This window comes from Triticum dicoccoides, chromosome 7A (genome assembly GCF_002162155.2).
Source record: "Triticum dicoccoides isolate Atlit2015 ecotype Zavitan chromosome 7A, WEW_v2.0, whole genome shotgun sequence".
NCBI lineage: Eukaryota > Viridiplantae > Streptophyta > Magnoliopsida > Poales > Poaceae > Triticum > Triticum dicoccoides.
This window is the reverse complement of record NC_041392.1, coordinates 683,167,702-683,182,546: the sequence shown is the minus strand read 5'-3', so window position 1 is coordinate 683,182,546 and position 14,845 is coordinate 683,167,702. Positions and strand designations below refer to the sequence as shown.

General features: G+C 45.3%; 1 protein-coding gene across 1 annotated transcript; it reads left to right on the top strand.

Annotated features, from left to right (window-relative positions):
* The first annotated feature begins 14,129 nt into the window (after positions 1 to 14,129).
* On the top strand, positions 14,130 to 14,845 carry LOC119334544 (cortical cell-delineating protein-like). The gene has a single exon (XM_037607091.1). It carries the CDS (start codon positions 14,176 to 14,178, stop codon positions 14,572 to 14,574), a length of 399 nt encoding a protein of 132 aa, XP_037462988.1. The 5' UTR covers positions 14,130 to 14,175; the 3' UTR covers positions 14,575 to 14,845.

Here is a 14,845-nt window from a genome sequence, read left to right as displayed (position 1 = left end):
TCCTTTAATAAAAGTTTTGTGTGAATGCAGTTTTTAAGATCTAGGGGAGATATTGATACGAGACGAATAAGAAGAGGCAAAAGCCTAAGCTTGGAGATGCCAAGGCAACCCAAAAAAATATTCAAGAAGTCTCAAACATCTAATTTTTATTTGTTCATGTTATTCTTGGAGCGTCCTTTGCATTTTTTGTTTGCTTTACTTGTTGGTATTTTACAATCATCATATCCTGATCACATTTCATAGGGAGAGACACACATTGGTCATAAATTTGTAGAATGCTCTATGCATTTGACTTATATCTTTTGAGTTGTGGTATTTATAGAATTGTTCATTTGCTTCAGTTATACATGTCAGAGCATTTGCGAAAAAGCATGCTTTTATAGAAAGGATGATAACTCTTGCTTAACTTATTCTCCCTCCATCCTAAAATAAGTGACTTAACTTTGTGCTGAAGTTATTATAAAGTTGAGTCACTTATTTTGAGACAGAAGGAGTACCTTTCTAGACAGTTGAATAGCAATTGGTTGTTTGCTTGGATTTATATACTGGAACAAAAATATAGGTATATATGGGGGAGCATAAGATGGGGAACCCCAGGAGAGGGGATCGAAGATCGATCAAGGCACGGCACGGCGGCGGCTACCTCTTATCTTAAAACCTTAGTTCCACTTGGCCCTTCCCCCTCTCAGAGTCGACACTGATGTGCTTGTAAGGAGCGGAGCTCGTAAACATAGCTACCGTAATCCAGTGAGACTCATGTCGTGCTAATAGCTCATCCCACAAGGTCCGCCGTGCAGCAGCCCCCTGGCCTCCTGCGCCCTGTTTGTGCCCCGCCTCTAGCCACACAAGACCCATGCCTACCTTCTTCTCTTGTTGCTCGGCGCGCGCCAACTGCTCCAAAAAAAACCCAGCCGGGTTACAATGGAAGGAAGAAGATTTCCACTTAGGCGATGACTAGTCAACACCACGCCAAGTGAGCATGAAACCTCTTTTGTTGAGTCAAAGAACTAAAGTAATCCGGTTTTAGAATTTGAGATACTAAGATTTGCTGGTTTTAAAGTTGAAGAATCATTTCTATACTTTCAAAAGAGTTCAGAGACATAAGATATATGTTTCTAAAAGAAACATGCAGTGACGGGTGACGGCGGCAGGAGTGAGGTTTCAGCTCGAGCTGGCTCTAGGAGCAAACAGGGGGGCTCTTTATTCACAATAACTTTGTAGATGCAATTCTAGTGCGTAGGTTATACTGAAATGAGATAGGAACACGGATGCTTAAGTGTTGATCCATAGACGTCCATTTTTAATTGGGTTAATTATTCTTTTGCCCTCAGTGGTGTCCATGTACTCAGTTTTACCCTCAGATGCGAATTGTCCTTAGTTTTGCCCCTAGTCCGAGCACAACAACTACGACGAGGCCAAACGGCCATATTTCAGTCCATTCCGTCTGCCGGCGTTAGTGGTTGTGGGTCCGGAGCTTACACGTGGGACCGCGTGAACGTGGGTCCGGAGCTGACATGTAGGCCCGTGCAACTAAATCCCCAAATCATTCTAGCTCACACCCATCCGTCCGGCCGGCTGTCCTGCGCCGCCGCCACCTGCGCCGCGGCCAACACCTGCCCCGCCACCAGCTGCACGGCCTGCTCCGCCGCTACCTCCCTGCGCCTACGCTCCACGGCTACCTGTGATGCCCACCACCTTCCTGCGACGCCACGGGTGGGGCGACCGCCACCTGCTCGATCCGTGGCGCGGCCTCCTTCCGTGCGCCCGGCCGGAGCGCTCAAAGGTGGGGGGCTGCTACAGCTATTTGAACTAGGAGGAAGAACCCTAGGGCGAAATGGTGAGCAGCAGCGACCCCGGAGTATTTGGCGAGGCAGGCATCGGGCCGGAGATCCGCCGCGTCCACGACTGGGTTCCCGAGGGGTAAGTCTCGCCTCTTGTTTAGATTGAGCTTAGTTGTGCATTTGAACACTCAATTCGAGTAGGTTTGCCCAATTAGTGTGCTGATTGCGTCTCTGTTTTTCGCCGGTTAGGATGGAGTTGCGGTTTGCTTTCATGGTGCACATTAGAAGGGACCGGTACGTGTTCGATGCGAAGGATAAGAAGAAATACCAAGGAGGTTTTGATTATCGGTTGCCAATGGCTAGTAATTGGAGTTTCAGACAATTTGGGGAGGTAATTTGTAGCCAATATCCTTGGGGTTTGCTTGATGAAGTGGGAAAAGAATTGGGTGACAGTTAGTAATGATGAAGAGCTAGCTACCATGTTTGTTAGGCATAAAGAGAAAGATAATTTTCATGTGAGGCTGTAAGTTGATGTGCTTGAGCAGGCATTTGGACCTAGGATGACGGGTGCAACATCTCGGGGAGAACCAAGTCGTCGTAATGGCATCTCTAGCCAGAACAGTTCAGTTGGTGCACGGCGACGTGGTGGCTCGACAAGTGTGGGCAACAGCAGTAGGGTCCCCCTTGAAGTGGAGCCCGATGGCTACAATTCTGGGGTTGATGAAGAGAATCTATATTCTGATGTTATTCGGAATTTACGACGGGCACCTCGGACTGAAAACCAAGATGAGGCTCACAATGCAGTCCATGTGGATGATGACGCGATGGGTGAGGACGAAGACCTTGCAGCTGTTGAATGGGACCCTTTGAACCCTCAAATGGAAGAAGGTACAGTTTTTGCATCCATGAATGAGTGTAGAAATGCACATGTGACATACTGCATCAAGGTAGAACGTACTTTCAAAGTTGACAAGAGCGATCAAGTATGTTATAGAGTGCACTGTCCGACTAAGAGTTGTCCATGGAGGCTGCTTGCATCTAAAATGCAGAATAGCACTAATGTTCAGGTCAAAGTGAACCCTTTTAAGCACACATGCCAGGAATCAACCCTTAGGAAGGATACAATCAGTAGAGCCAAGTCAAGATGGGTGGCAGAAGAAGTAAAAAAGTGGGTGAAAGAAAACCAGCAAGTGGGTCCAAAGGAATTACAGAAGAACATCAAAGATAAGTTCAAGAAAGATTTACCATACATGAGGTTGTTTAATGGTAAACAACATGCTATGGATTCTATTTATGGTAACTGGCGGGAAAGTTTTCAATTGTTGTATTCATTCAAAGGTGAAGTGGAGAGGACAAGCCAGGTAGTATTGATCACCACATCGTGGAGTACACATTCAGGGGAGTGACAAAGACCAAGGAATGCTTTAGAAGGGTTTTTGTCTGCTTTGAGGCTTGTTGCCGGGGTTTTTTGGCAGGCTGCAGGCCTTATTTGGCTATTGATGCCACTTTTCTCACAGGGAGGTTTAAAGGACAGTTAGTAGCAGCTTGTGCAGTTGATGCACATAGTTTTGTATTTTTCAGTTGCCTATGGTGTGCTGGAGACAGAGTCTGAGGAGAGCTAGACTTGGTTTTTGCATAATCTCCACCGGGCTATTGCACATCCCAATGGGTTGGTCATTCATACAGATGCCTGCAAAGGTTTAGAAGTGGCCGTGGACAATGTGTTCCTGGGAGTAGAGCATAGGGAATGCATGCGTCACCTTGCTGCAAATTTCATGAAGAAATTCAAAGGAAAGGTGTATACCGACAATTTATGGCCAGCATCTTTGACATGCAGTGTGAAGAAGCACAACTACCACTTGAGGCAGTTATACATGAATCCCAAAGTGAAAGAATACTTGAAAACACACCACTCCAAGTTATGGGCCAGAAGCCAATTCAGTGAAGTGAGCAAAGTTGACTATGTGCACAATAATCTAGCAGAGTCTTTCAACTCAACGATCCGGAAACTAAAGGGTCATTATGTGGTGGATTTGCTTGACAGGATAAGGATAGAATACATGCAAAAATTTCATTATCGTGCAGGAATAGTCGAGGCAAAATTCATGGGCCACATTATCATCCTTGCCGTGATGAATGAACTGAAGCAGAAGACAACAGGCTTGGAAATGAACATGACGCTTTGCTCGGGTACCACAGCAGAGAATCATATTTGGATAAAGAGAAGAGGGAATGGAGATATTATTTGGATAAAGAGAAGAGGGAATGGAAATATTCAGTGGATTTAGAAGCTAGAACTTGCAATTGTAGGCAATGGCAGATAACTGGGTTGCCATGCATTCATGCCTTGTTTTTCATCACTTCTCTCCGAGGTCCAGCAGGGAACATACAGCAGTATGTGCATGATTACTACTCTGTTGCAAGGTTCAAAGCCACATATGCTTATGCCTTGCCTGCTATGGAGGGAAAACAACAATGGACATGGTGGACCCTGGATTCAAGCTTTGCGCTCCAGTTCTGAAGAGTGCAGCAGGTAGACCAAGGAAGAGTCGAATCAGATCTCGCAGCGAAGGAGCTGGACTTGGAGCGAGGAAGCGTAGGTGCACAAGGTGTGGTGGGTCTGGTCATTTTGGTAAGTATTGTGATAACATAGTAGATCCAGCGTTCGGAGAGATTTTCGATGAAGGCTTCGATGAAAATGTTGGTTAGCAGCCGGTTGCCTCAACAGATGATGAAAATGATGGTCAACAGCCGGTTGCATCAGATGAGGATTTTGACGAGGTTCCAAATGATGATGGTCAATAGCCACATGATTTTGACGATGATCCAAAATATCCTCCAAATAATGATTCCAGTGAGGCTCCAAATGGTGATCCAAGTGAGGCTCTAAATGGTGATCATGGTGATCCAAGTGAGGCTCCAAGTGATGATCCAAGTGAGGCTCCAAATGATGATCCATGTGAGGCTCCAAATGGTGACCAACCTTCTGTTGTTGTGAGTTCTGCTAGGTATGTAAATCTTGCAAGGGTCAAATACTACTGTACATCTATCACTTGACACAATCTCATTACCGTTTATGTTTTGCACAGCTCTATGGTAGGTTTGAAGAAGACACGCAAGGTACCGACAACCAAGAGAAGAAGAGAAGAAATAATGAGGAGCAAAGTGATGGCAAGAAGCTCAAGGAACAGACAGAAGCCCCAACGCTATCTATGAACAATTATGAAACATTATGAATAAGGAATGATGTTGTATTATGAAACATTTATCACTTGACATGTTGTATTTCTGTTGGATGATGTTGGACCTATGTTAGAAGTACGTTTGACATGATGTTTAAATATCTGTTGGATGATGTTTGAATGAGCACATGGTTTTTCCTTTTTTTGATTTTTTTGAATTTTGTTTTGCTCATTTAAATTCTGGTCAAACCTAACTTTGACCAAGATTTAAACAAGTCTAAAACATCTAAATGAAAAACTAAGCCTGGATACTTCTTAGTCAATCCAAAATGAAGTTGTGGTGAGGTTTTTGAAATTTTCATGAAAAATGTGCTAAAAAGAGGGGTCCAAAGGTAGGGTAAACGGCCTCATTTCTAAGCAAGCTTTTTTTCGACCTTATCTAAATCAGCCAAATAACTTTCCTACACATATATTCTATATGTACAGACTATGTGCGCTGGTTTTTCCATTTTTTGATTTTTTTTAAATTTATTTTGCTCATTTGAATTCTGGTCAAACTTTAACTTTGACCAAGATTTAAACAAGTGTAAAACATCAAAATGAAAAACTAAGCCTGGATCCTTCTTAGTCACTTCAAAATGAAGTTGTGGTGAGTTTTTTGAAATTTTCATGTTCATTTCCCCAAAACACTTCTCTTCACTTCATACAAGAGAGTTTGAGATACTCGAGATATCATACAATACACATGAACTTATCATTTAAATGTATGTAAAGCTTGTTTATCAACTTAAATCGTTAGTATATGACATAAGAAGACTATGTGCGCAGGTTTTTCATTTTTTTGATTTTTATTTAATTTATTATGCTCATTTGAAATCTGGTCAAACATAGCTTTGACTGCTCCAAACCCCTCCCAAACCCCGCTAACCCTAGCGCTGAACAAGGACCGTTCATCTAACCCTAGAGGCGATCAAGGGCCGTCGATCTAACCCTTCTAGAAGGAATCTGCGGGGAGGAGGGGGGCGATCCGCGAGATGCAATCTGATTGGCTGGGAGGTTGTTTTTTTTAACAAATATCGGGCGCGCTGGATGGACCGTTGGGCCGTCTCGTTGTATGGGCCTGAGACCGCAGTAAATAGCCCGTCTCAGCCTTTCCAGGCCTTGCATGCATGGAGGCAGCTACGTGGGTTTGCATGCGCGGGAGGCGGCGACGTGCATGCATGCGAGCGAGGCGAGCGAGGCGCGCTAGGCGAGCTAGGCTAGCGAGGCGAGCTAGGTGGTTCAGGGCAGTGGTTTAGGGCAGCGATTCACATGCACCGCTCGGTCAAAGATGCATCGTTTTTGTGCAAAAATTTAAGTGTGCAAAACGTAACGGATACACACACGCGTCCGGATTCACACACGCACCGTTCTCATCCTTTCTCTCTTCCTCTCCCACCCACAGGCCTATAAATGGGGTGCCTCTCTTTCTCTCCCACCCACAAGCCAGATCCGATCCTCTCCAACTTCAAACACCCAAGCGACCGAGCCCTCCCCAAGCGAGACCAAATGAAGAAGATGCAGTTCAACGGGCCGACCTTCAACCGTCCGCTTGTGGTGCCGGAGCTGCGCTACCCACCGGGCGTGCTCGTGGAGAGGGAGCTCCGTGTGTGGGCTATTTCAAGGTGGAGGGGTTCTGTCGAACTCACCCGCGCCTTCCTCAGAGCCGGCTATGCCCACCTCCCACGGGGCTCGTCGAGGATGTTCACCCTCAACGAGGTTCGTGACCGCGGCGGCATCCTCCTACTGGTCACGGTCACCTTCACCAACCCATTTGACGCGCGCGAGCTCCTCGGCCAAGTCTTTTGGTGCGGCTGCGAGGCCATCTTCTTCACCATCTACAACATCTACACCAACTACGAGCGCATCTTCCCCGCTCCAGGCCAGATGCACTCCCTTCCCTACGACGAGGAGGAGGAGGTGTGAAGATGAAGACGGTGTTGAAGGGGCGCGCGCGGCCAAGGTGGAAGAAGGAGGTCAAGATGAAGATGTTCAAGCCCGGAGTCAAGCTCGTCATGTTTGGTTTTTTATTTTGTTGCTTTTCTATGTCGTGTCGTGTCGTGTCATGTTTCGTCATGTGTCCGTGAACTGTCTATGAACTTATCCAAGTTATTGTAATGGTACGGTGTGTTCCATCTTATTATGTGTGTTAAAAAATGTCCGTGCCCAAATTTATCATTTCTTCCCTAAACAAGTCATGAAGTTCGAGAACTTGTGGTTTTCGGAGGGGATGAGAAGCTCTCTGTTTCATTCAAACAAAAAGTCATGAACTAACATGCAAATTTATTCTCTTTAAATCCTAAACCAAGTGCCACTCTAACCGTAAACCAAGTGCCACTCTAACCGTAAACCAAGTGCCACTCTGACCAAAATCATGTGGCAGTGCAACATACATTTTCAACCATCCAACCCTCCAAAATTTAAGTGCAAAACAAAGGAAAACCACTCTCACGCGTGTACAAACATTCACGGTCTCACTATTTTTTTTTAAAAAATTCACAGTCTCACTATGTATACCTTCCTTCCCTACCCATGTCAAAGTCTTGCCATCTGTCCTAGCGGTTACCAGCGCAGCCCTAAACACCACAAACCCACGCGGTCCTGGGTTTGAGTCCCCAGCCGCACCAATTTTTTGTGCATTTTCCACCCTTCATTTTTTTAGACATATTATGTTTTTCTCAATGTAATGCCCTTAAAAATGTTCATTTATTTTGGCACCTGGCGTAAACCTCTACCAGAGCTGAGGCACATTTTCCATGACATTTTGGTCTTTGATTTAAATCACGGTGTATTTGAATTGGATTAATTAACAGCTCCAAAAAATTTCTAACCTTAATTGTTTGGCTCCGAATAATTCAATTAGCTTCTACAAAAAGTTTCAGCATTGTGATTTACTGCCTAAATTAAATCAGAATAGAAAACAGAAAAATACGCAAGAAAACCCCTGAATGGGCCTAATTGGATGCAGTTGGCCCATTAGTCTAGCCTGCACTTGGCTCTACGCTCTCAATTTGGCCCAAGAGCAACCTTTTTTTTGGACAGAAAGGCAGAGCAGAGAGCTGCATTTCATTGATCAAAAGTTTCTGAATTCTTAATTTCTTCTCTTTTTTCCAACATATTTAAATGTTGGTCACTTCTTCTCTTTTTGTTTCAACATTTAAACAACTTTAACCAACATTTAAACTAGGTGAATTTCTCAAACAATTTCAAGATTACAAATTCCATCATAATTCATGCCTTTCCATACATTTTCAACATTACAACAGTGCGGTTACCATACCTACAAATGCCTAACACCCTGTTTGGATGTAGGAAAAACAGCTTGGAATTGGCAATCTGGAATTGCCAGGCCAAATTCTGTTGTTTGGGGTGGTACAAGATTTGGGCTTGGAAAACTTGGCCCAATTCCAAGCGAGCCACCAGCGCACCTCCACCCCTCGCGCGAAGTTTCCGAGCGGACGAGCTCGGAAAGGCTCGGAAACGCCCCCACCCCCACCCCCGTACCTGTTTGCTGGACGAGCTCGTGAACGCATCTTCCTCCCGACTCCCCTGAAGCAGCCGGCGGCGGCGGCGGTCAGTTCTCCGGCCCTTCTCTCCCTTTCCCATCCGCCCCCTCCCTCCTCTTCCTCCCATCCGTCCCCTCATCCTCTTACATCTCTTCTCCGGCCATGGCGCGACCTCCTCCATTGAGGCCCTCAAACCCTAGATCGTATTGGGGATTTGCGGCGGGATTAGGTGGTCTGCAGGGAACGGCGGTAGTAGTGGAACGACGGCGGTAGTGGCGCCTTCCCCTCCCGTGTGGAGCTCGATTTTTTGTGGTGTCCTAAGGGGAACTTCAATTTTTTCTGTACCTTCACAGATGCAGTCTATTGCCTCGAATTTAAGAGCTCGGATTTGTGTGTTGCTAACTTATGATTTGTTTGAACTATGCAGTTTCTCAGGGGATTTTAGGAGCTCAAATTTCGGTGGTGTCAAGGTATATTATCTACTCCTCCTTCATGTTTGTACTGTGATGTTGTTGCCATGGCTTAGTATGTATCAATGCTCTGAATAATTCATGGACAAATGGTGTCTGCATTGTAGCTTTTTTATCATGTCCCAACAAGAGTTGGTTGCCTACATTACCGAAGAGAACAAAAGAAGAAAAAGGAAGAGGATATTGTTGACAAAGCAGTATTTTGAAATGTCATGTCTAGCATTTGCTTATGTTAGTTCTCAGGGGGCACCGAGGAATCTCGGATGCTTCGATGATGATGAGGAAAAGGTTGCATATCGGAAGTATATATTGAAACAAACTTATGAGGGGTCCGAGACAACTTGCTATGATAAGCTACGCTTAACTAAAAGAAACTTCCATGATCTTTGTGCTATTTTGCGTGAGAAGTGTGGTCTCAAAGATAGCACATTTGTGACAGTACAAGAAAATGTTGCTATGTTCTTACAAGTTGTTGGACATGGACTTAAAATGAGGATGTTGGGTGGCACGTTCCAGCGTTCTTTAGAGACTATCAGTAGGCATTTCTCTACTGTGTTATCAGCCATCCTGTATCTAACCGGGGAGTTTATCAAGCTTCCCGATCCTTCTATCACCCCTCCCGATGATTACAAGTGGAAGTGGTTTCCTAATGCACTTGGAGCACTAGATGGGTGTCATATTCCGGTGTTTGTTAATGCTGCTGACAAAGGGAGGTATAGGAATAGGCACCAAGATATCAGCACTAACATGCTAGGTGTGGTTGATTGGAACATGAAATTTCTCTATGTTCTACCTGGTTGGGAGGGTTCGGCATCGGACTCGAGAGTGCTAAAAGATGCTATGAGAATCGATCGCGAAGATGCATTTGTTGTACCACAGGGTATGACTCTTTCTCTTTGCGTTTCATTTCTCATATGTACTTGTTAGCTAACTTACCTACTTGTCAATAGGAAAGTACTATCTTGTTGATGCTGGCTATACCAATGGACCTGGATTTCTATCTCCATTCAGATCCAATCGGTACCACTTGAAAGAGTGGGTGGCAAGTCAACAACAACCCCAAAAGGAAAGAGAGTTGTATAACTTGCGCCATGCTCGTGCTAGAGATGTTGTGGAGAGAACCTTTGGCTTGTTGAAGAAAAAATGGGCCATCTTGCGTTCTTGTTCTTTATTTGACATAGAGGACCAGGTAACACATGTCCATTTGATTGTTCATATGGGCATCCTGTGTTCCTTCTTTGACGATAAATAAAAAATTTGCAGATTCGTCTTATTAATGCGTGTTGTGTGTTACACAACTATGCAAGGGATAGGCAGCATATGAGAGATAATTTGTTGCTTCCGGAAGTCGATGTTGTGCTAGCGGCTATGACTCCTGAACCTGCAGATGATGCTACTTTCATTAGAAGTGTCCAACAAACAAATGCATGGTCCAATTTTAGGCAGCAATTTGCGGATGAGATGTATGCTGAGTACCTTGTGGCGCATGGAGAACTAGAGATCGAGTAGATAAGTAACGGTGGAGTAGATAGCTAGCTGATGGTGCCTTTTTTGCGCTAGCTTGGTGATGGTGCCCTTTTTTGTGTGGTAGCATGCTGGCTGTGATGGTGCCTTGTGTGTTATGGGTTGTACATGCTTCATCTTCTGTTCCTAGTAATATATATGTTTACCTTACTCGTGCTTGCTCTTTTGTTCTTACTTTTCTGCACATTCATTTATTTTACTTGTAGAAGCATGGCCGAAACAAAAGGCAAAAAAAGTAGAGTTTACCTTACATGGACTCCTGAGATGGACACGGCATTGTTGGCCATCCTTGTTGAGCATACAACAATGGTGACCGTGCTCAAAATGGTTGGAAGCCATATGTGTATAATGCTTGCATTAAGCATGTCAAGGATACATGTGATGTTGACATTACAAAGGAAAACATGACAGGAAGAATCAAAACATTTGACAAGCAGTATGAGATCATTACCAAGATGCTTGCACAAAGTGGCTTTGGATGGGATTGGGTAAAGAACATGGTGTCAGTTGATAGTGAAGAAGTGTGGTCTCGATATATGGAGGTACTTAACACCAAATTTATTTTGTGGTTATTTTTGCAACTTTAATATCATCTCATTTGTGTGTTTTGTGTAGGCTAACAAGGAAGCACGTGCCTATAGGAACAAGGTAGTGCACAATTGGGAGTCTATCAATATCATATATTCAAAAGATCATGCGACCGGTGCCGGTGCTAGAACAGGAGCTGAATGTGTTCAAGAACCACAAGACACACCTGTTGTTGAAGAAGCTCCTGAGGTGCCTCAGAAGAGGCAACGCACTGGGGATGCTATCTTGTGCATGATGGGAAAGATGAAGATGTCTTTTGATGATGCTTTGAAGACAACCGAGCCACTTCCTATGCCTAAGGTGACTCCTCCAACAGAAATCCTTGCTGCACTAAAGAAGGTACCAGATTTGGAAGATAGTGATATGCTGAGAGCTTATGGAAAATTGATTGTCAATGAGCGTTTGTTTGAAGCACTCATGGCACTACCCGAGGAGTTAAGGAAGCCATGGCTCTTGACCTTCGATTAATTGTTACTATCCTGTTTAGTTGATGTATCGACTCTTGTTTGCGAACTATCCACTTGTGCTATGTGTAAGAGACATAAAACTATCTACTTGTGCTATGTGTAAGAGACATAAACTACCAAAATTATTATCCATGTTGTTTTCTTGGTACTTTAAAACTATTTTCTGGCATTCTTCCTTTTCCATATTTATTTCTACTTGTGTTATTGTTTTGACCTTATTCAGAACATTTTAATGTTATTATGTGTGTAAAATAATATATATATATTTAAATATACACATAATACTTTTTTATACATGTACAGAAGTTTCTATTGTCCAAACTCAAAAAACATCCAATTTCATGGTTTGTACATCCAAACAGCAATTGGAATTGAGTGCTACCCTCTCATTCCAACAATAAATTCCATGCACATCCAAACAATAGAATTCAAATTGGAGCCCATTTCCTTTCCATCTTGGACTTGGAATTTCCAGTCCAATTCAATTCCAAGCAACTTTTCCTACATCCAAACATTGCGTAAAAGTATTTGCAAATGGGTATTGGTAGTGCTTGATCTTCAAGCTTTCTAACCTTCTTATTCAACATCCTAAGCTCAATAGCTAGCTCTCTGTCAGTGCGTGCTTCGCCATCCATCTCTTCTTCCGGAGCTCGTGGTGTGGCCACTGCCGTTCGTGGCAGCATGCGCAACCATTCTTCATGCTCTTCTTGCAGTTCATTCATCAGAGTCTTGGCCAGAGCATCGACCCAAAGAAAGAAGCATGTCACCTGCATGAACACCAAACAGATCAACCCATTGCTCAAACATCCCGACGACGAAAATGGTGCAATTGCCCCGATTCTTACCCCATTCTCGCTGCACACGTAGAACGGACGATTCTGGTTCCTCGGTGTCTGAGAAACCCTTCGATCAACGCCCTCCCGGCACCGCGGACAGACGAAGACAGGCATGTCCACACGCGCCTGGCTCTGCATCCGCGAGGTGGCGCGGGAGCTTGAGGAAGACATGGAGCTCGGAGCCGAAGGGGATCTCAACGCCGCCGCGCCCTCCACTGCTAGCTTCCCGCCGTCGTGCTCTCTCTCTCGCCGTGGTCACCGTCGTGCTCTCTGTCGCCGTGGTCACCGCCGCTATCGCCCGCTTATATAGCACACCCGCCAACGGCTCTCTGCTGGGCCCACAAGCCACGCGTGCAACGGTCTGAATAAAATTGGCCGTTTCTGCCGCCTGGTCTCACCTGTAAGGGCCGAGTCAAAAGGTTGACCTGACGGAGACGGCAGGGTTCACGGAACGAGTCGATGCGCACGGACTAGGGGCAAAACTGAGCACAATTCGCATCTGAGGGCAAAACTGAGTACATGGACACCACTGAGGGCAAAAGAATAATTAACCCTTCTTAATTTGTTTATGCACCCTTGTTCACATGAATGTAAGCTAGCTATAATGATGTTCTCTCGACCAAGAAAAACTATAATGTGTAACTATTTTGTTCAACTCAATCAAATGGGTTCTATCTTACACCATGGCGTTTAAGCAGTATTGAAATTAGGGCCACCTATATGTCAGATAATCTAAGGGGGGAAATCTGCATTAGTCAATTTTCCGAGTTGTTGGATGGCACGATCGTACCGCCACCTGTTAACATTCTTTCCCTCACATCTTCCTCCCCGTGCGATGGTTGCTCCTCCTCCCACGTGATCTACCTTGCCCAGACCGGCAGCCTACTTCTGGCTGGCGGGAGGTGCCACGCACCGCCTCGCCAGCCCGCCAGCCCTGAACCTCCCCGGACCACCATGCTGCCCCCTCCCCTCCCCCTCGCGCGCGTGATCTGCAGTAAACTCCGGCGACTCCCGCACCCCCACCCTCAACCTGCATCAGTCAAATTTTGGAGTCCCTCCTGCTCGTCCTCGTCATTGTCACCCGCCTTCAGTCTCGCACAAAACAGGCTGTAACTGACGCAAAGGAAAATTTCAGGTACCTAGTGTTTAGAAAATGTGTGGAATTCTTCGTCGGCACAACCAATGATGCTGGATTAACTAATAATTATTATATAGCGAGCTGAACGTAGGTGTCTATCGGTGCCAATGAGCCACTATAATAAACCAGAGTACGAAAGATATAATAGACACATGGAATCAAAACCATACAATTCCTATATGTGTCTCCCGTGACCCCGATGATCAGGGTTACGCCATCTCATAGCGCTATCATGCCAGATATATTCCTTTGTCCGATACTATGCTCCAGATTATTATGTCTACACTTGTAAACCCATCAAATCTTTATATGCGCACAGCAGACAACATGCATATAGGAGTACTCTTCTTGGAAACTAAAGAAAAGTCTCCTGGCGCAGCTCTCGGGTTTTTGTTCATTAGCGAACAGATTAAGCTCCAATGATGGATGTTACACACGTAACATGCCAGTACAATAATGGTTGCACATAAGTTTTGCAATTACTACGGCAAGAGTCAAACTAATTAGCTCGACTGATAATGACATGCATGCACTTGCACACTATAACCGGCCTATAAATAACACCTCAAACAACCCAAGAAAACCATCCCAAGCTAGCAAAGCCTACAAGCTTAGCCACAGAGCAGTAAGTTCGATCAGTAGCAATGGCGCCCTCCAAGCTCGCCCTCTTCCTCGCCCTGAACCTGGTGCTCCTTGCCGCTGCGCATGGCTGCGAGCCCTACTGCCCACCGGTTGTCCCTTTCCCGCCGATCCTCCCACCGTCTGTGCCGTCGACTGGCGGGGGCAGCTGCTCGATCAACACGCTGAAGCTGGGCGTGTGCGCCAATGTGCTGAACCTGCTGAAGCTCAAGATCGGCGTGCCGGCGAACGAGGAGTGTTGCCCGCTCCTGGGTGGGCTCGCCGACCTCGACGCCGCCGTGTGCCTCTGCACCGCCATCAGGGCCAACATCCTCGGCATCAAGCTCAACGTCCCCATCGACCTCGTCCTCCTCCTCAACCAGTGCGGCAAGAAGTGCCCCTCCGACTTCACCTGCCCCATCTGATCCATCCAACCATCGATGAATATTATACATGCATAATCGTTGTATTCGTAACTAATTTGCATGCCATACGTACACACCATACTTATATTTTCTATGTTCCAGTCCATGTACTCTATGTCAGGCGTTTGCATGGGCTCCCTCGCTCGTGCATGCATACTTGATAATCGTGTGATTGATCAGTGATCATTGTATCCTGTTATGGTACTTCAATGCATGATTCATGTATTTGTGAAAGGACATACATACTTGTATCATTAATATTGTATGTGTA

Bases quoted from the DNA above. Each gene is read 5' to 3' on its own strand.
- LOC119334544 (XM_037607091.1), top strand. From the start codon at position 14,176: ATGGCGCCCTCCAAGCTCGCCCTCTTCCTCGCCCTGAACCTGGTGCTC.